Genomic DNA, 22,458 nt, shown 5'->3' with positions numbered 1-22,458 from the left:
CAATACAACAGCCAGTAGAGTGATCTTGTTTGCTGTGTACTAATCTTTTTGTGTTTCAAATAATAATAATAACTTTATTTATATCCCGCCCCATCTCCCTAAAGGGACTTGGGGCGGCTTACAGCCAACAGTACTGCAACGCAGAACATTTAAAAATACAACGAAAATTGGCCAGAATCAATAACCAGCACCAATATAATATAAAATAACAACATACAAGGACAAAACACATCAATCAAAATGAAATAACCAAGTTTTACTGGGTGATTAGCTGGCCCTGATTGTTTTTTATCTGGAATTCCCCAGTTTTTTGAGTGTTGTTCTTTATTTACTGTCCTGATTTTAGGGTTTTTAACTACTGGTAGCCATATTTTGTTCATTTTCAAGTATTTCTCGTTGCTTGTGGATCTCAGTGGCTTCTCTGTATAGTCTGACATGATGGTTGTTAGAGTGCTCCAGCATTTCTGTGTTTTCAAATAATATGCTGTGTCCAGGTTGGTTCATCAGGTGCTCTGCTATGGCTGACTCCTCAGGTTGTATTACTTTGCAGTGTCTTTCATGTTCCTTGATTTGTGTTTGGGCACTGCGTTTGGTGGTCCCTTTGTAGTCTTGTCCCTTTTCATGATAGAGTGAGGTCTTAATCCTGAATCTTCATGATCCTGATGCAGCGCTATCACCTTTACACTATATCATCCTGAAAAGAAAAGTGGGGGCCTATTGTTGTTTTTCTTTGTTTATCAAGGAAGTGTTCGGAAGGACGGGAATGCTCACACACATTTTGTGACCATTATAGATTGCCCTATTACACATTTTGGCATTTTTGTATTGATAATGGTTCATATGGATATGCATTTGAGTGTATTTCCAAATGGACTATATTATTAACTAGCTGTACCCACCACACATTGCTGTGGCCAACCTTCCCTTCCTGTTTCTCTCCTTCTTTCTTTCTCTCCTTTCTTCCTTCTCTACCTCTTTCTTTCCTTCCTTCCTTTGCTCTTTGGTTGCTTCCTTCCCTCCTTCTTTCTCTCCTTTCTTTCTCTCCTTTCTTCCTTCTCTACCTCTTTCTTTCTTTCCTTCCTCTTTAGTTGCTTCCCTCCCTCCCTCTTTCTCTCCTTCTTTCCTTCTCTCCTTCCTTCCCTCTCTCTTTCCTTCTGTTTTTCCTTCTCTGCCTCCTTCCTTCCTTCCTTCCTTCCTTCCCCCTTTCTCTCCTTCACTCCTTCCCTCTAGACATAGGCTGGAAAAGAGTTGGGCTTGAAGGCAGCACTTGAGAGAGGTGTGTCCCGCCTCTCCGCAGGGCAAGGGCTCCATGGTTATTAAGCTAAGTGTCTGTGGGAGATTTCCTGCTGCGAGGTAGGGGATTGCCTCGTGGGTCCAGTCTGGCAGGTGAAGGGTTAAGCGGAAGTGTGTGGGGCCTGTGGCCAGACAGCCAGTCAACCAGGCGGCCGCCATGGCACCTGTAGTCAGTGGCCCAGACTTGAGACATGGCCTGAGCTGCTTACGAAGTTTCCCTGGTTGCTCAAGTTGGAGTTGAGTGACTACCCCACTCCCCCCCCCCCCACACACACACACACTTTCCTTGTGCCCTCATGTCACCCTCAAAGTCTGCTCATCGCTCCTCCCAACTGCCACCACCTTCGGGGGCACAGGACAAGGGGCCAAACTGCGGTGGGCCAAGGTCACCCATTGAGGACCACAGCTTTCCAATGTTATTGTAGCATGGGCAAAGGGGAGCTGGGGCAGATGTTTGTTTTCTTTTCCCTCACACAGGGGGGGAGTCATTTTCACACATGTGCTGTATCATCATTTAGCTTTTGGGGTTTTTTAAGTTTTTTCCATTGCTTTTTTGTGGGGTTTTATGAGTGATGGTCACTCGTTGGTCTGTTAGGGATGTTGTGTCCAAATTTGGTGTCAATTCGTCCAGTGGTTTTTGAGTAATGTTAATCCCACAAATGAACATTACATTTTTATTTATATAGATAGGAACAATCAAACAATCAGCTTGCAAAATTCTTTTAAGTTGGAACATAGAAGTTGTGTCCTTCATGGACACTGGCAGCCATGTGTTCGATCAGAATTTTCTATAAAAATATTTCCAGTGCAAATGCTTCTGTTCTTCACAGTTATCATTTTAGGAGTTGCATTCCTCTCTGATTCAAATGCTGCCAGACAATCTCCCTCGTCACTTCTCTGTCTGTCTGTCTCCTGCAGCTTTTAGATGCCTATTAAGGTTCCTTTTTTTAGACTGACCCACTTTTACACAAGACTTTCCAGTCTTAGGCAGTAATCCACTTATCAGGTGAGAACTCTGCCACAGCCCTGCCCAAGAAGACAAAGCTTTGTTAAAATCAAAATAACATGGAAGGCCAAGGAAGGGAGAACCACTTTCTGTCTCTGCCAAGTAGCAACATGGAGGGTGGTATATCTTTAGGCCAGGGCTTTCCTGTTCCTTTAAGCATGCAAGGGTAAATCTTCTGGTTAAGAGGGGATTGACTCATGCATGCTCTGACCTCCCTCATCATCTTGGCCTTGTAGAAGAATACCCAGAAAAAAATAGACATTCGCACAAATATATGAATTTTCTCTCTCTCTCTCTCTCTCTCTCTCTCTCTCTATATATATATATATATATATCTCCTCGAAGTGAGGCTGGGGATCTCACTGGAAGCCATGATAACTGAATTAGGGCTGTTATGCATACTTTGAACATATCATGAGATGACACGTCTCCTTGGAAAGACAATAAAGTGCACTAAAGTGGCAGGCTGTTTTGTTCAGTTGCTCCTTACACTTCATGGACCAGCCCACACCAGAGCTCCCTCTCGGCCGTAGCCACCCCCAGCTCCTTCAAGGTCAAGCCAGTCACTTCAAGCATAACATCCATCCATCTTGATCTTAGTCGGCCCCTCTTCCTTTTTCCTTCCATTTTCCCCAGCATCATTGTCTTCTCCAAGCTTTCCTAACTTCTCATTATGTGGCCAAAGTACTTCATCTTTGCCTCTAATATCTTTCCCTTGGGCTTTATTTCCCGGAGTATGGACTGGTTTGATTTCCTTCGGTCCAAGGCACTCTTAGAATTTTCCTTCAATACCACAGTTCACAAGCATCTATCCTCCTTCACTCACCCTCCCTTATGGTCCAGCTCTCTCATCCATAGGTTACTATGGGAAATACCATTGCTTTAACTGCTTTAACTGCTAGTGTGATGTCTCTGTCCTTCACTATTTTATCGAGATTGGCCATTGCTCTCCTCCCAAGAAGTAAACGTCTTCTGATTTCCCGGCTGCACTCTGCATATCTAAGGTTGTTAATGTTACTGCAAGCTGTATGGAATGAGAAAGATTGCATTACAGGTGGATTAAAGATACCACATCTCTGAGTTTGCAATATCTGAGCAGGGCAGTTGATGACTGGGACTTTAGAGATCTTACATTCATAAAGTTGTTCTAAGTTGAAGTTGACTTGATGGTAAAAAAAAACAGCACAAGAAAATAATTAGCTAGCATATATGAGGGCTGAAAGAAAAGTAGTGCCTCCACCTTCATAACTCCTCAAAGATGGCAGTACTGGTAGGCAGCAGGTACTGGCTTGTTCAGTAGACTCTCCTCTACAGTTCCATTTTGGTGGGAAGCCTTAGTGTTGAACGATTGTGTTGTTAAAGTGCAAAGTATGGAACCCTGCGCAGTCAGTCAATGCGACTTAAGCAATGTGCAATCATTGAATTGTTGACCGCAGAAGGTGTCACCCCAAAGGAGATTAATCAGTAAATGCAAGCTGTTTATGGTGATTATGTTGATGTGAGTACTGTGCATTGTTGGGCGAGTAAGTTTAAAGATGTTGAGGTGGGAACATCTGACTTGCATGACAAACGAAGACTTGGATGTCCTGTGACAGCAACCACTGAGTTTCACAAGCAAAAGGTTGACAGATTGATTCAGGACGATAGTTGTATCACTCAAGAGAGAAATTTCAAGCATAATCGGCATTTCCCAAGAACGTGTGGGTCACATTATTGCTTCGCTTGGCTATCGGAAGATCTGTGCATGATGGGTACCCAGGATGCTGGCGCCTCAAATGAAAGTGCACAGATTTGAAACTTCAGAGACTGGATTTCACCACCGTATGGCATCCTCCATACAGTCCATATTTAGCACTGTCTGACTTCCATCTGTTCCCGATAATGAAAGAAGATCTGCGGGTACATCATTATGCTTCTGGTGAAGACGTTGAGAGAATTTTGAGACGCTGGTTGCGGAAACAAAGTGTTGACTTCTTCCGTGACTGCTTCAGAAAACTTGTTAATCGTTGGCAGAAGTGTATACAATTGTCTGGTGATTATGTGGAAAAGTGAATAGTGGTAGTTAAAGAGCACATTCTAAGGATTATTTCTGCATTTGAGTTATTAAAATATTCCCATCCAAACCCAAGTAACGAAGGTAGAGGCATTACTTTTCATTCAACCCTTGTACAGTAGTTACAGCTCTAAACATTTTTTTGTTGTTGTTGTGTGAGCTTTGAGTTCAGCTTGTAAGATAAGAAGGAGTTAGAATGGTTTCTCATTTTTTAATTGCCCCCCCCCCCTCCCTGGGATACATTATGATTCTTTAGTTGCAATGTATGTATGACCTATAACTCACATGGGGTCCTACACTGAATTTGTGCTATGCCAGTGGTTCTCAACCTGGGGTCCCCAGATGTTTTTGGCCTACAACTCCCAGAAATCCCAGAAAGTTTACCAGCTGTTAGGATTTCTGGGAGTTGAAGGTCAAAAACATCTGGGGACCCCAGGTTGAGAACCACTGGCAGAGCACAAGTTCAATGTGGGACCCCATGGGAGTTATAGGTCATACATACATTGCAGCTATGCCCTTCCATTGAGGCAATAAAATGAAGGGGTGGCAAGGTTAATGCAGTAGCCTATATATATATATATATATATATATATATATATATATATCTAGTTGTGATATAGTCATTTGGTTCTCATGCATCACATTTTTTCCTGAGCATTTTCCCTGGTGATCATTTGTGTATTGAAGTGTTCTACCATAAACAGGAGATAGTTTATGAAGACAGAAATATGACTGATGGAAGGCACAATTACGCCTTCTTCCAGCAAACCCCAGTAGAAATAGATATGCTTTGATGCAACAACAGTGTAAGAATAGAACATATTTTCTCATTCATTTCAGATGGGAATCACGCAGGAGAAAGTTCCCTGTGAATTGTGTTTGGAAACAGTGTTTACAACTGTGGGTATTTGGGTTGGTGCCAGTTCCTCTGCGGCACACCATCCAGTCAAGAGCTGTTAATGGACTCAATGCTAAAAGCTTTGTGGGAGGGGGAATCAGAGCATCCCAAATGTAGGTCAGTTCTCTGAAATCCATAAGGGTCAAGTGCTTGCTTATTTGAGACCAAAATAGCTGGATTTTGCCTGTGTTCCATTTGTGTTGTATTTGAGATTAACACTGAAGAAGGAGTCTTACACTATTACCATCACCAAAGGCATGTCAGCATCTTAATTTGGGATTCTAGATTATTCAGGGCTGGGAGTGAGGTCAGATGTTTGCATTCTCAAACCTCAAATTCCTCGAATCTCCTAACCAGCATATGCATTTTCCTCTTTTATTTGCTGTCTCCTTTCTAGATGCACAGCATTTGGTGACAGTTTATTTTGCCTAGAGAAAGTGGTCTGGTCCAGCAGACACAGATTTTTGAAGCGGACAGTCCATCTGTTGGCTCAGGATTTTTGCCTCCGGGCCTCCAGCAGTCACAACTGTTGTTTGAAGCAATGGCAGAGCTAATTGTTGAATAGAATTGAGTTGGTAGAAGCTGTGCTCATTTTGTACGTATTTCTAAGCTTTGATGTCAGCGTTGTATCATAGATTTCTTTCATTAACAGATCACAGTTGCACTTCAAACTAAAGAGCCAGGCACGCCTTTCTGAAATGTGGACAGCATCTTGCCTGGAAGAAGTCTGCGAGGGCAGTACTAGCCTGGAAAGATCTTTTGTTTTGGGATGGCCCACCACCAACTGCGTTGCCAGTTTCAGGTATGAGAGCGGTTACTTTCGTTCCCCTGTTATTGTATTCATCTATGTGTATGCAGATTGAAGAGTGACTTTGGGTACAAAATATATCTCACTTAAACCAAGGAGTCCTCTTGTGTTAATTCAAAAAGGAGATGGATTTGTTGGGTGAGTGGGCTTATTAATAAAAGACCCCCCCCCCATAAATGTACAGCAGAGTAACATATTAGCAGCAGCGTAATCCAGAACTAGTAGCCCAAAGTGATAAAAAGAACAAAAACACACAGACCAATGTTATATCTTCCATAGGAGGCTTTTCTTTGTAGTAAAGTAATATGGTTGTACCTACTATTTACAATAACAAGGTTTCCATAACACAGGTCTTCATACTTCCTTCTTCCTGCTGGTCTTGGCCTATAAAGCCCTTTACGGTTCTGGCCCAGCTTACTTGTCAGAACATTTCTCACTCCACGATCCACCTCCAAGCTTAAGATCGTCCGGGGAGGCCATGCTCTCAGTCCCGCCCTCTTCGCAAATGCGATTGGCGAGGATAAGAGACAGGGTCTTCTCAGTGGTAGCCCCTCTCTGTGGAACACACTCCCCAGGGAAAGCAGACCGGCTCTATCTCTCCTTTCCTTCAGGAAAAAGCTCCAGACATGGTTTTGGGACCACCTTGATTAGCATTTGCTGGCCTGGCAGTGCGTGGGACAGTCTTTTGTTGAAAGGTGATTAGATGTCTTTGATTGTTTCCTCTCTGTTGCTTTGCTGTTGTAATTTTAGAGTTTTTTTAAATACTGATAGCCAGATTTTGTTCATTTTCATGGTTTCCTCCTTTCTGTTGAAATTGTCCACTGTTTGTGGATTCAATGGCTTCCCTGTGTTATCTGAAACATGGTCTGTTGAAACCATGAAAATGAACAAAATCTGGCTGCCAGGCCATCAAATGCTAATCAAAGTGGTCAGTTGAAACATTCACACCTCACTCCAACAGACAAGAGTTCTTTGTCCCACCCTGGTCATTCCACAGATATATAAACCCATTTTCCTAGTTCCAACAGACCTCACTACCTCTGAGGATGCTTGCCATAGATGCAGGCAAAACGTCAGGAGATAATGCCTCTAGAACATGGCCATATAGCCCAAAAAAACCTACAACAGCCCAGTGATTCCGGCCATGAAAACCTTCGACAATACAGATGACCAGCTTGTTCTAGTGGAAACTCACTGAGACAGCTTTGGGACACATGGGTTATGCTTAAATTGAAGAGATTCAAGACATTATTTGAACTCCTGTGTCACTTAAAAAGCATGTTTCGATAGGTTTTCTGGGCTGTATGACCATGTTCCAGAAGCATTTGGAATGCTTCTGGAACATGGCCATACAGCCTGGAAAACTCACAGCAACCCAGTGATTCCAGCCATGAAAGCCTTTGACAACACATGTTTCAATAGGTTATCTTACTTGGCTATGAAATATCTGACATTATCAATGTATTGCCCTCTGTCGAAGGGAATTTTGGAGTTTGTAAACCGAGACGTGCACACAGGGAGGTAAAGAGAGCATGTGAAGAAATTTACAAGAGTTGTCCGAGAGTATATAATTACACAAGAGTCAAGTAAGTGAAAAGATTAAAAGAAAGTCCAAATATTTATGAAGTACATGCTGTGGAAATGGCTCACGTTTTCTTGAGTATCCACTTTGAATCCATGGGAGCCTTTGAAACTCTCTGTGAGAGATGAGGAGATACAGGGGCAAAAAGAAATGAATTGATGAATGTCTTGCTAAGGTCGTGGTCGTCGGTGACATGTGTTAGCTGCCCTCGACCTGCCACTTGTTTTCTTAACTAGCTCTTGATGTGAAGGGGTGGCTGCCAATGCCTAATGAATTCAGTGCTAACACTTAACCTTTGAAGTCTATTTCCATTGCTGACTGCTTTGTCTAGCTAGCATTTTTTTTCTGTAGTTCAGACTGTTCCTCTTTGGGTTTGCATGCAGTTTCTTTATTCATTCAGATATTTGTGCCTTATCCTTCTGTGCAAATTGACTAAAGGTCACTCACAAAAGTTTAACAATCACAATGTTTTTGGGTGGTGGTGGTGTTTTTTCAAAGTTTCAACCAGCCAAGCAAGGAGACTTATTAGGAAAAGTCAGTCATAATAAAATATTATTTGGTGACAGGTGAAAAACATCAAAGAATGGAGGGTGGGATCAAGTGCTGGACTTCTGCTAATGAAAACAACAGAAACAATTCCTTCCTCCCCTGTGTAATCCCGGAAGCAGCTCTAGATTGGCTGGAAAGTCCTCTGGAGTTGTTTTTGGACAACATTGGGAATTTCTGTAAGGATATGGGGAAGGAGTTCCAAAGTTCCCCGAAGTGGAATTTGGGATTTAGCCAGTGTTTCATTATATATGTGCAGCCACTGAAAAGGCATTTATCTTGTCCCATTCAATCACTCCTTGATTACATAGTGAACTCTCTTTTTGATGTTAAGGAATAGGAAGATGACAGGGAAGTTGGTGATCCCTAACCCATCCCATCCCTATTTTGGGCTTTGAAACGAATCACTGATATTTTTGTGCTCAGAAGCATGTTGATAACTCATGCAGCTGTTTTGCAGTTGCACTTATTTTATTTATTTATTTAGTGTAGTTATATCCCACCCTTCTCACCCTAAAGGAAGGAGCCTCCGGTTAAACCCTTGTGCTGGCAACACTGAAGACCGACAGGTCGGAGGTTCGAATCCGGGGAGAGCGTGGTTGAGCTCCCTTTGTCAGCTCCAACTCCCCATTCAGGGACATGAGAGAAGCCTCCCACAAGGATGGAAAAACATCAAAATATCCGGGCATCTCCTGGCCAGTGTCCTTGCAGACGGCCAATTCTCTCACACCAGAAGTGACTTGTAGTTTCTCAAGTTGTTTCTGACCAAAAACAAAACAAAACAAAACAAAACTTGAAGGGGACTCAGAGCAGCCTTACAATTGGCAGCAATTTGATGCCATATTAACAGACAATAGAAAATAAACATATACATTAAAATTTAAAATTAAAAAGCAAAAACATTAAAACAAATTATTAAAATCACGTAATTCGAGGACATAGTTAAAAGCCATTCCAGTCATTATTACACATAGTTCCACCTCACTTATTGCCTTCACTAATAGCCAGAGCCATATTTTTACTTTGGTTCTGAAAGTCAGGAGGGAGGTGGCTGACCTGATTTCACTGGGAAGGGAGTTCCAAAGCTGAGGGGCTACCACTGAGAAGGCCCTGTCTCTCATCCCCACTGGTCACACCTGCGAAGGGGGTGGGATTGAGAACAGGGCCTTCCCAGACAATCTTAGCCTCTGAGATGGTTCATAGAGGGAAATACTTTCAGACAGATAAGTGAAGGAATTTTATACTTAGCTCCATGTGGTGCTTACTTCAGTAAACCAACCTGTATATAACTAAGACGAGTGTTCCTCTGATGTAATCTCTTCAGAAACAACTACTACTGACACACCCGTCTCAGCTAGCCAAAGCCACTCACAGTGTTCTTTTGATCAACAAGATATACATCTAAGACCAGTAGTATTCCCAGATTGTGAATCTGTCTAATAGAAGTCTGTCTTCTTTCTGACCAGAAGACACAGACTATTTGTTAGGCTTGTTCAGAACATCAACAACTTCCTAAATGTTAGGAGAAAAGGGGGGAAAAGAGTTGAATGTTGTCTTCATTTTGCTGAAAAGACATTTCAGCTTCCTGGATGACACTTCCCAGTAGCTTCTTGCTGATACTAAACATCTGGGAGAATATTGATCCTTGTGAGATATCAGAAGCCAATGGTCTATGTTTCAAACAGAAGTTCATAAACTCTTCTTCTGGAACTGCCTCTCAAGGGGGAACAGAACCGTCATGAAATTATTCTTTCGAGTTTTAGTCATTGCTGCTAGGCAGTCTAGGACTCTTGTGCTCAATAGTTTGAAATAACAGGGTGTACTCCCCTGTTCAGTTGCTGCAAAATGTATTGAATGATGATTTACTGATTGATTTACCTATTGCTGCTCAGCCTGCCAAGACCTCCAAGGTGATATAAACAAATTTGAAAGTATTGTCGAAGGCTTTCATGGCCGGAATCACTGGGTTGTTGTAGGTTTTTTCAGGCTATATGGCCATGTTCTAGAGGCATTCTCTCCTGACGTTTCGCCTGCATCTATGGCAAGCATCCTCAGAGGTAGTGAGACCCTCACTACCTCTGAGGATGCTTGTCATAGATGCAGGTGAAACGTCAGGAGAGAATGCCTCTAGAACATGGCCATATAGCCTGAAAAAACCTACAACCCAACAAAAACATTTAAAGCTTCACATTTGATTGATGCTGTAGAGAAAGCTCTCTCATGGTTGCACACCGCCTACCATAGTTGTATATGCAACAGGGCTTCCACTGATGATTCTACTAATATTTAAGGCAAGTTCATATGGGTCTTTACATTGTGTAGTCTCTAAGAATACAATCACAATTCATCTTTCCTACAAAGCTTCCTTTGGCTGCTTTCCAGCATGAGAAGGATCCTGAATTTGTATGGTTAGCTTTCATGTTGTTGAAGGATCTTATGCACATCTTCAAGCTGTAATATATCACATCAAGACAAGCAGGTCAAACATCCATCCCTTTGATCTACTATGACCTTGCCAGAGTAGATACAAATTCATCCTCAACGTGTCCAATGAAATTGTCACAGTGAACTGTGGAGTTAGCTGAGCCAGTGGCTAGGGTGAAGCTTTAAGATTACAGCAAACTGCTACAGAGGTTTCAGGAAATACAGCCTGTATTTACCTATATCTTTTTGCCTCGTTGCATTCTTGGGATGGAATATGCAACAAACGACCATGAATGACTTAAGCTGTGAGCCAACCTGACTGCAGGAGCCAACTGTTCGTGCCATTGACGTTCCCCTCTTTCTCATCAATTTTTAATCTCCTACAGACCCAACTAAACGTGATTGAAACATCTCCAAGATAGGGTTATTCAGAGTGTAGACATTAATTATTGGAAAGAATTTGAACCAGGAGATTGAAAGAATGACTGAAACCAGAGAAATGGCGACAGCCTAAAAATCAAGCTTCCCAGTTGACAATTTCCCAATGAGTTACTGTGGATGGGTGACAGGAAGAATAAAAGAGAATATTTATGACTTCCAGCAAGAGATGATACAAGGTTATTGCAGAGATAAAAAGGAAAAAAAATAAAATAAATGATAATAATAATAAAAATAATGATGTAGCAGAAGAAAATAGCTTACCTTCCCTCCATAGCAGGCATGGACAAACTTGGGCCATCCAGGTGTTTTGGACTTCAACTCCCACAATTCCTAACAGCCAGTAGGCTGTTAGGAATTGTGGGAGTTGAAGTCCAAAACACCTGGAAAATAACCATGTGTTTTCTAAAGCGCCCCATAAAGTCGTTATGCCAGTTTGCCCAAGATTGCGTGTATATTTCTGTGTTTGATAACTGTCCTGCTTGTCTCTAACCAGGTGAAACATTGCCCAAAGATTCCTTACATAGTAGTGTTGTATTGTTCTAATATGCAATTTAAAACAAGTTTTTAATTATTTCAGTTCCGTGGAGCAGAAAGAGAAGTGGTTGACTTTCCTTCAAAGGTACGTCTGTTCTGAGATGCCATCAATGACAGACAATAATAAAGCTTTGTCTGATTCTTGTGGTCTGTCTAGTCAAAGTACAGGCAATTTTAAATCCTGAAAAATTGTGTAATTTCTGTAACTCAGATTAAGAGAGACTGGCAGGTTACTTGAATAATAATAATAATAATAATAATAATAATAATAATAATACACTTTATTTATATTCCACCCTTCTTCCCAATGGGACTCAGAGCATATTACAACTTTTACATATATAGGCAAACTTTCAATGCCTTTATAATAGTATACAATAAGATACACCAACACAGAGGCAGAGGCTTCTCCTTTCATTTCCGGCTTCTGGAGGCGGTGCTCATCTCTGGCTCTGGGGAGGTGCTTTCTCCATTTTCAAGCCGAGGAGCCTATGCTGTCAACTCCTGGTCATTTGGCCAACAGGATTGCTTGGAGCGTTTCTTTGCTTTTTTCCCGCCAAAGCGGTATCTATTTATTTACTCACATTTGCATGTTTTCAAACTGCTAGATTAGCAGGAGCTAGGGCTCACAGATGGGAGCTCACCCCATCTTGCGGATTCAAACTGCCAATCTTCAGCTCAGCCATTCAGCAGCACAAGGGTTTAACCCATTGCGCCACTGAATGAACTAGAACTGTAGACCTGGAAGAAATTTATCTGCTGATCAGAAAATGTAAAGCTAAAGCATTGCTGACATATGGCCACGCAACCTCCGGTTTTTTGTTTGTTTGTTTGTTTTGTTTTTTTTACAAATCCTCTAATGAAAGGGAGCCGCCATCCATGAAATAGCTTTACAGAATAAGGTTTCATTTTGTAGACTCAAAATTGAGCAAGTGGTCATCAACCTAATATTGTAGAATAGTGAACATCCAACAGGGACAATGAAAATCTCAAAATTCAGGCAGATTTTTTTTGGTAAAAATGTCTTTTAAAATAAGGCACTTTACTTACAGATAAATATATTCTCTTGTATTTATTTATTTACAGTATTCATATACCGCTTTTCTCACTCCTGGGGGACTCAAAGCAGTTTACAAAAAACAATGCTAAAATCCAATGCCTTAGATCAGGGGTCCTCAAACTAAGGCCTGGGGGCCAGATGCGGCCCTCCAAGGTCATTTATCCGGCCCTCGCTCAGGGTCAACCTAAGTCTGTAAAGACTCAAAAGTACACAACAACAACAACCATCCTATCTCATCAACCAAAAGCAGGCCCACACTTCCCATTGAAATACTAATAAATTTATATTTGTTAAAATTGTTCTTCATTTTAATTATTGTATTGTTTTTAAGTGGGTTTTGGACTACAAATAAGATATGTGCAGTGTGCATAGGAATTCATTCTTTTTTTTTTTCAAATTATAATCCAGCCCTCCAACAGTTTGAGGGATTGTGACCTGGCCCTCTGTTTAAAAAGTTTGAGGACCCCTGCCTTAGATACATAAACCAAATCACAAATCAAATAGCATATGACTAAGCATAAAATACAATCGGGCAAATTCACCATAAGATAATAGGACAATTAAACATGAAGTATAAAAATTAAAAAACACCTAATAAAAACATACAATCACATGATCCAAAATCGTAGACTGGGCCATTCCAGATGTCAATTACACATATCCCATATTTACTTCTTGTACTGTGTTACTTTACTATTTATTTATCTTTTCTTGCATGTGGTAAATTGGCATAATATATTTCCCATGACGCACTGTTTTGTGAATATACTTTTAAAAATTATTCCATTCTGCTTGCTTTCATAGCCGAATAAAGGAAGAGAAAGCAAAAGACTACCCCAAGAGCATTCCCTTGAAGATTATTGCAAAGGATGTTGGAAACTGCGCATATGTAAGTGTTCATAAGCCAACATTTGAGGAGTATATTAAGTGGAACAGTTCTTCTTGTTCCTTGGCAAACTGCTGTGAAAAGTCATTCTAGTACTGCATGATGGGCAATAGTTACTGAGTATAAAATGCCAGCATCTGTTTTGAGGCACAGAAGCCGCTGAAGGAGAATTCTTCTTGGTGTTTTGGGCACTTTGGACTTAACACTAAACTGTGTTTTGATATTACATGAATAAGCCTCTGGCTTCTATGCATACAACTTCTTCATTATTGCCTTTTCCCCTGCTTTGAAAATTAAGTAGACTATTTCATGTTTGCACTCAAGATATGTCTTAAATCTCTTTCCCTATTTTCTTACCCCACATGATCAGGAAGACCTAACAAAGGAACTGAAGAGCCAAACTAGTATTAAAATAGAGTCTGTGGCTTTTGTCTTTCTCCAAGCTAGCCCATGTGAAGCAGGGTATTATTGGGACTGGTTGGGATGGAACTTCAAGATGGTGATACATTCTAGTTCTGGATATTAAGACTTTCTTAATATGTTAAGATATGATGCAGGTCCTTTAGATTTGTTGTCCAGATGTAAAGGCTCAAATTGCTTTGTTTGCCCTAAATTTGATTTTTTTTCTCCCAAATGGAGTAGACCTATTAAGTCATGTCATCACTTACATTTAGTTCAGTTAGTAAGTCCATGGACTAATTCATTTGATTAACTGAGTTTGCTCTAGATCAGTGGTTCTCAATCTGTAGGTCATCAGATGTTTTGGCCTTCAACTCCCAGAAATCCTAACAGCTGATAAACTGTTATTATCTGCTTTGAACTGGAATATATGGCTGTTGGACTCAGATAACCCAGTTCAAACAGATATTGTGGAATTTTCTGCCTTGATAATCTGGGTTATATGACTAGGGAATGGCCCCTAGTGTATTTCTAAAATCTATACACATTGAATGTTTGACTTCCATCTGGCTTGATAACCCAGGGCCCTTCCACACAGCCCTATAACCCAGAATATCAAGGCAGACAATCCCACAATATCTGCTTCGAACTGGGTTATCTGAATTCACACTGCTATATATTCCCAGTTCAAAGCAGAAAATGTGGGATTTTATTCAGCTGTGTGGAAGGTTCCTATGATTCATGGAGCTTGGAAAACATTTTTTGGATGCTGCATAACAGCATACTGAGTGGAAGATTGGGGAATTGTGGACCCAAAGGCTTACACTTTGATGCTCTACAATAACCTCTGGTAGATTTGTAAACAAAAAATAGCAGTATTGGTCTAAGGCAGTGTTTCTCAACCTGGGGGTTTGGACACCTCAGGGGGGGTGTCGTGTGGGGGTTTCAGAAATTTGGCCCAATTCTATTGTTGGCGGGTTCAGAATGCTCTTTGATTGCAGGTGAACTATAAATCCCAGCAACTACAACTTCCAAATGTCAAGTCTCTTTTCCCCAAACTCCACCATTGTTCACATTTGGGCATATTGAGTATTCGTGCCAAGTTTGGTCCAGATCCATCATTGGTTGAGTCCACAGTGCTCTTTGGATGTAGATGAACTACAACTCCAAAACTCAAGGTCAATGCACACCAAATTCTTCCAGTGTTTTCTGTTGGTCATGGAAGTTCAGTGCACCTAGTTTGGTTCAGTTACAACATTGGTGGAGTGTAGAATGCTTTTTGATTATACGTGAACAATAAATCCCAGGAACTACAGTTCCCAAATGACAAAATCAATCCTCCCCGCTCCCCAATCCCATTAGTATTTTGGGTATTTGTGCCAAATTTGGTCCAGTGAATGAAAATACATCCAGCATATCAGATATTTGCATTATGATTCATAACAGTAACAAAATTACAGTTATGAAGTAGCAATGAAAATAATGTTATGGTTGGGGGTCACCACAACATGAGGAACTGTATTAAGGGGTCGCGGCATTAGGAGGGTTGAGAAACACTGGTTTAAGGTATGAACCAATCTCAGTTTCAGAGCTACATATCAGCTCGAGAGCTACATTTGTCAATGATATATGAACATTAAATATGCAGCAGTTTAGAGCCTTGACAACTGAATCTTGGGAGCTACCAGTGGTGGTCACCTTGAAAGCAAACTATAGTAATGCCAGAAATAATATTAATAAGACAGTACAGTGGCAGATAGAAGGTTCCTAAAAACCTCAATGCTTTCTGTGAAGATTTCCTCTTTTTTCTGCTACGGCAGCTGAGGCTCTCGGGGAATTATTCCATTTTATGCAAGAGTTAGGGTTAGCAAAGGAGGAGAGGCATATGCAGAACAAATGATTTTATTATATTCTAGCCGAAGGCAAGCCTTATGCAAATGTGCTGACCTACTACTGGGTGCCAGATGTCACTACTTTGGGGGGGGGGGGAGTTAATTTTTTATGTTTTGTTTATGTTATGATCATTCCGCTATGACCTCAGGCAAAAATAGACTGCACTTGTACTCATTCGGCTCTCTTTTCTTGGCTCTGTGCAATTTCCAGTGGCTCAGACAGAAGTATGTTTGAGGTATTTGTAAAGAACACATTGGCATCAGAGTTCTGTCACCTGGAATCTCTGTGATCTGTTTTTTAAATGGTTATGATTGGACAGTGTGATAAGTTTTCATTTTAGGAAGCAGACTTAGTCTACAAAAGCTATGCTTCCAACCAGGCCTGTAGCGAGGGGGTGGTTTTAGGGGTTCAACCCCCCCCCCGAAATGTTTCAGATTTTTTTTAAAAAAACCTGGTTTACTCATTAATTTTAACTGGTTAACCAAATCCCCATGCTAAGTCTATGAGATGCAAAAAATTAAGAGTCCCTGCAGAACTGTAAGCACTATCTCAAGCAAATATTGACAATTTATTCACACTGTCATTACTTGCAGCAATAGCAGATGTAGTGAAGCAACCAAGGTGGGGGGGGGGGGTGTTGAATAGGGCTGGGCGGTTTCGTTTCGTTAATTCGTTAATAATTCGTTAATTTTTTCAATTACAAAATGATAACGAACCATTCTGGAGCAATTTTTTAAAAAAACGAATTTTTAAATAGTTTTGTAAATGCTTCGTATTTCGTTATTGTATTCGTTTCGTTATTGTTTTGAGGTCGTTTCGTTATTATTTCCGCATGTCTGGGGCAAGTTTTATGGTTTTTTTTTTGTTTAATTAGTGAAAAAAAATTATAATATCACACCAACAGTCAACAACAGAGGGAGAGGGAAACTTCAGAAGTTTTTGGAAGTTTTTTAGCGTATTTCGCGGTCGCGTCCGCCATTAACGAATCAATTCGTTATTGTTTCGGAAATCGATTCGTTAATGTTTTGTAATTTTTTTCACATTTACGAAATTTTGTAAATATCGAACTTTTTAAAAGGAAAATTTTGTAATTATTTTAAATAACGAAACGCAAAAAAACCCCAAAAAACGAATCGATTTTAGAAACAATTTTTTCCGTTGTTACCCAGGCCTAGTGTTGAATGCTCTCATTAAGGAGGCCAGACTTGGTGGAGGTGGTTGATAGGGGTGGAGCTGCAGGCTATTGAAGGTTGCTCTGCCCCCTGCTGTGCTCTTTGCTTCAGCGTGAGCTAGGAGGCAGGTTTCAACCCCACCCCCAAATTTTCAACCCTCCCCGAAATTTTCAACCCTCCCCCCCCCCGAAATTGTCAACCCTCCCCGAAATTTTTTTCTGGCTACGGCCCTGCTTCCAACGTTGTTCTCTTAGTTGGTGTAAAATGTACAGACTGGGAATTCCAGACTAACATCACTATGTTTTGCATTTCATTCATAGAGTAATATATTAACTTGTAATGGTTTCTGGAGTGTTTGTCACCAGGACAGAATTTGCTTGTTATCCCCCAAGAAATACGTTTTTAGAGTAGGAGTCATTTTGGAGGTTGGAGCAATTTTTCTTTTGCTGTTGTTTTTTAAATCAATGTAAAAGTAACCTACTGTTGTGTGTGAACTGTCCCTTAAAGTAGCATGAATGCTAATTATTAGCTTTTAAAAATAATGTTCCAAGCTCCTGTGGGATGTCATAATAATAGATTTGCAGTGTCATGTGGAAGCATACCACAAAACTGGGTCAGAATTTGATCTATTTCCTCTGTTACTGTAGTCCATAGGGTGAAATCAGGGAAAGATTAGGCACAGATTAGATTACATCCAAAATGTTGCTGAATTTTTTGACCTCTTTGCTCTTGTAATTCCAATTTTCATGCAGCATTTCTATTTGTGATGTTGTAATTCCAATAGGTGTTTTCTTTTGCTTCTTTTCTCCACTAATAGTCAAAAACCCTAACCGTAACCAACATGGATTCAGCAAATGATGTGATCCTCATGGCTCTCCAGCAACTCGGAATTAATGTAAGAATTTAGATTTTTTTAAAGTTCTTTTATTACTTTAGTTAGTAATATGTCTGCTGATGTAATATATAACCCAGTGGCTGACAGAAAGCTATAATAATAATAAGGTATAATAATAATAATAATAATAATAATAATAATAATAATAAGGAGCCCCCGATGGCACAATGGGTTAAACCCTTGTGCCGACAGGACTGCTGACCCATAGGTCAGTGGTTCGAATCTGGGGAGAGCAGGTTGATCCCCTGTCAGTCAGCTCCAGTTTCTCATACGGGAAAATGAGAAAAGCCTCTCATAGGATGGTAAAACATTCGTGTGTTTCCTGGGCAACGTCCTTGCAGATGGCCAATTCTCTTACACCAGAAGCAATTTGCAGTTTCACAAGTCGCTTCTGACACTAATAATAATAATAACAACAACAGCAACAACTTTATTCTTATACCCTGCCACTATCTCCCCAGAGGGACTCAAGGAGGTTTGCATATGGGACTAAATGTCTACAAGACATTAAAGCAAAAACAATCCATAAAACAAAACAAATAGGAGCATCATAAAATACAACAACCAAGAGAAAACACACTAAACATAACAGAATAAAACAAATTGCATTGGAGCTCCATCAGACCAAATTCAACAGAAACAAAAATTCAGCAAAAACATCAGCTTCCTTATGTGATCATTGGCTCTCTTGATGTATAGTAAGAACACTTTTCCTCTGGGTGGACCTAGGTAGTTTCCCAACCTCTGAGGATGCCTGCCATAGATGTGGGCGAAACATCAATAGAGATAATGCTTCTGGGACATGGCCATTCAGCCCAAAAAACTCACAGCTACCCAGTGATTCCTGCCATGAAAGCCTTTAACAACACATAATAATGATCCTATATAGTTAAGTTATATCAAGATCCCACATGATATTCTTATATTGCAAATATATAGAAAACCTGCAAAAGGCTGTGCTGGGCTATGTAGAGCAAAGTGGATGAAAGTACTGTACATTTTCAGATGATTTAGCTTTTGGGTTTTGATTAAAAACAGCTGATCTCTAGTGACATCTGTGAGAGCCATATTCAAGACATAGGTTTTAATTTGCAAATTAACTGTAACAATGAAGTGTGATTTAATTACACTGGCATCCTATTCTTAAAGCTGTGGGATTGTATTTTTTTTTTTTGAAGGGTTCTGAAAAGGACTATCAGTTGTGGGCGAACTCTGGGAAAGAAGGTGCCCCATATCCTCTTATTGGTAAGTTTCTGGAACATACACTATTATATACGTGGTTTCATTCATTTTCTGTGCCACCTCTTGTCAAGGATTCAGATAACATAAAACAACCACAGCAGACGCACATACAAAACTGGTTTTATATTTTTCCTTGAAATCTCATTTGAAGAAAGAGATTATGTAGCTTTGACAGAAAGACAGTGGACTCAGAATTTCACAGGAAAGGTAAATCTGTAGTAGAGGCAAAGCCAGGGTAGTCAACCCTCTCCATTTGCTGTACTCTTATTTATTTATTTACAGCATTTATATTCTGCCCTTCTCACCTTGAAAGGGAATCAGGGCGGATTACAGAATGGCAAACATTCAATGTCATTAGACATACAAGACAGACAGACAGATAGAGGTATGTGTCGGCATTTTTCCAACTTCGGCGTCCTGGAGGTTATGCTCGATTCCAACCACAGGCGGGTGCTGTCGCCCCATGTTCTGTGATGACAAGCCTTTTGATTACAGATTTTCCTCCTGCTCTTTGATCATCGGCTTTTTTATGGTGCCGTAAAACACCTCCCCGCTTAAGTGGTGCCTAATTTCTCTACTCACAGCTCACAGTTGTTTTCGAACTGCTTTGGTGGACTCTAAGCTAAGCTAAAGGTTGAGTGATCATCCGGACTCAGGCTAGAACTGCCAACCTTTCCGTTGGGAAAGATCTATTGCTGCTGGTGATTAACCAGATGTGCTAAAGCTCAGCCTTAGACTAGATGAACAGTTAAGAATATTCTCTTGATTGAATGTATTTAGAGCTTTGAAAAATTGCCTCTTTGGACTTCAGCTTCCGAAATCCCCAAGCCATAATAGTCACTGAGGCCATTAGTCATAGTCCAAACTCTATAGTTTTCGTTTTGGGTACACTATTCCTTTGTTCCTGCTTGACTCCTCAAGCTTTGTTTATCCATTATTTGTTTTTTATGTCATCCAGATCAGAGATTTTGGTTTGTCTGACCTTAAAACATAATGTAAAACTTGAATATGCTTGTTAGAGTTTGAAAGGTTCAACCAGATAATGGTAACTTATGTTTGGATATTGCAATAAGGAAACAATTGAGTATCTGGTGTGAGCAACCACTTCCACAGGCAGGAAGAGCCAATGCGTGGGCAAGTCTCTCAGCATGCAGAAACACATTTACTTGCTCCTAATTAAGCCAGGATTTTCTGAAGCTCTAGCTTATGCCTCTAAATTTATGTCTACCTTAGTAGTGCATTGGCGTAATTGTAGGAAACGGATTATTTTCTTCCCTGCTTTCCCTTGACATTTGAATGTTCTGCATATGATCTTTCTCCTTTAGTTATACATAAGATTTTTTTCTCTTGAAAACAGATGCAAATACTTTGGATTTTTTTACTTTCAGAGGAATCTTTTCTCTTGCAAATGCAGATCCTCTTTTACTGTAATCATACAAGATGCTAAAGTGAATTCAGCTACTCTGAATAACTTTTTTAGGGGTTTAATGTTGAAGGCTGTTTTTCCCACCTCTGTTCTGTAGTAGGAGTTACACGGGTGCACATTAGAAAACATAGCCTTTTTGGTGCTTTGTCTTCATTTTCCAACTGCTTGTTATGCCCACAAGCAGATTTTAAAAATTCAGATTTCATTGCTGTCAAGTAAAGTTTACAGAATTAATTATCTGCAAAACATTATGGAGATGTGCTGTCAACCATTTGAATTCAAGGTGGAATATCTTTGTAATTGCCTCCTTTTCCTTTCGTTGTCACAAGTTGTGATTGGGGCTGGTGCATATTCATTGTGAAATGTTGGAATACTCCTGCAGGTTAAGCCCAGACCTTGTCTTTGCCACATGGAAGTTCTCAAGCAATCCCACAACCATTCCTTTTTTGTTTGTCTACTTCCTCTCCATATGGAGGTTCCATTTTAGAAACCATGACTAATTTAATAATTAAATAGCATGTGTTGATGAATTAAATAAGGACCAATATTCCCTTTTACATTTTAAAAGATCGAGAAATATCTATTAATATACTAACTAATGATTAAGGTAATGGTCAGCTCCACCTCAGACAATGACTTTTCCAAAACTCCGAAACACTACATTTAGGATTACAGCTTTCAAAAATGTCCATCCATCATGGCATGTTCAGGTTGAGGCTCCATTTGGCATTTTGTAGACTGCAATTTGAGTACTTTTAAATATTCTGGAGAAGTTGCAAAGATGAGGAATATTTTAGAACACATGCAGAGAGAGGGTAGATCAGTGGTTCCCAACTTTTTTTGGCCAGGGACCTCTGTCCAACGATAGTACCAAGGAGTTTACAAATCCATTTTTGGTCATCTTTAGATTTGTTTTGGTTATTTGGGGTGCTGATTCAGAAAATTGCATTGGATAGATCACATCAGCTCTAGTTTCTGATACAGAACATATGCCATCCAGTAGTCGCCATCTACTTCCCCACAGAAAACCATATTTCATAATCTAAAGCTGATGTGGTCTATCTGATGCAATTTTCTGAATCAGCACCCCAAATGACGCCGGGAACAGGCCTAAAAACAAAGACACAAAGGCTTACAGGCACCACATGGAACGGCTCCACTCAGGGAGGTAGGAGGAGGAGAATCAGCAATCAGGAGGCTTGTTGTCACACCTTTTGTGGGTAGTCAGCCTCTCCCCTCCCAACATCCCTGTTGCCTCGGCACTATAAGAAGGTTTCATGAGATCAGTTGCTCTTGTTGCAACGGTGTAGTAACGTGAGGCCATGGACCATATTTTAGTTCTTGGGGACCACTGGTGGTCCATGACCACAGGTTGGGAACCACTGGGGTAGATGAAAACTTACAAGTTGAGCTCTGTTGAACTGCAGAGGATTGTCACAATTGCTTGTTTTCACATACGTCTCCCACTTTTCCTTCATGGAGCTCAAAACCGCATATATAGCAGTCCCAATTTCTGTCAAATAACCCAGTGATGAATATGTTACCCCAAGAAAGAATAATTGATTCAGGAATGCCCACTCACATGCATAACAGAGGAAAGAATTGTATCTCTTCTTCCAAGCTCTCAAAAGTGGGGTATCTCTTACTGCTCCCCATCCACTCTTTCCTGGAAAATTTCAGAATGAACCCAACTATAACTTGAAAGCATCTTGGTACCTGGTCGAGCTTAATTTTAATCTCTGTGCACACGTCTTCAAGCTCTTGAGTTTCATGGCCAAATGGCTTCTTCTTCTTCTTATTATTATTATTATTATTATTATTATTATTATATATTTATATTCCACCCTATCTCCCTTGAGGGACTCAGGGTGGATTCCAAACATACAAGGCAAGCATTTGG

The 22,458-nt window shown here is 40.4% G+C and overlaps 1 protein-coding gene across 2 annotated transcripts in view; it reads left to right on the top strand.

Annotated features, from left to right (window-relative positions):
• ARHGAP20 (Rho GTPase activating protein 20) overlaps positions 1 to 22,458 on the top strand; it is a 118,811-nt gene that overhangs the window by 74,306 nt on the left and 22,047 nt on the right. For both annotated transcript variants that reach the window (XM_060770982.2, XM_060770981.2), the window contains exons 4-8: positions 5,903 to 6,052; positions 11,629 to 11,670; positions 13,450 to 13,534; positions 17,813 to 17,890; positions 19,069 to 19,135. In XM_060770982.2, the coding sequence (XP_060626965.2) occupies positions 5,903 to 6,052; positions 11,629 to 11,670; positions 13,450 to 13,534; positions 17,813 to 17,890; positions 19,069 to 19,135 (422 nt within the window). The remainder of the gene's footprint in view (positions 1 to 5,902; positions 6,053 to 11,628; positions 11,671 to 13,449; positions 13,535 to 17,812; positions 17,891 to 19,068; positions 19,136 to 22,458) is intronic.

This window comes from Anolis sagrei, chromosome 3, assembly GCF_037176765.1.
Source record: "Anolis sagrei isolate rAnoSag1 chromosome 3, rAnoSag1.mat, whole genome shotgun sequence".
Classification (NCBI taxonomy): domain Eukaryota; kingdom Metazoa; phylum Chordata; class Lepidosauria; order Squamata; family Dactyloidae; genus Anolis; species Anolis sagrei.
The sequence above is the reverse complement of the archived record's forward strand: the minus strand, read 5'-3'. Positions and strand labels throughout refer to the sequence as shown.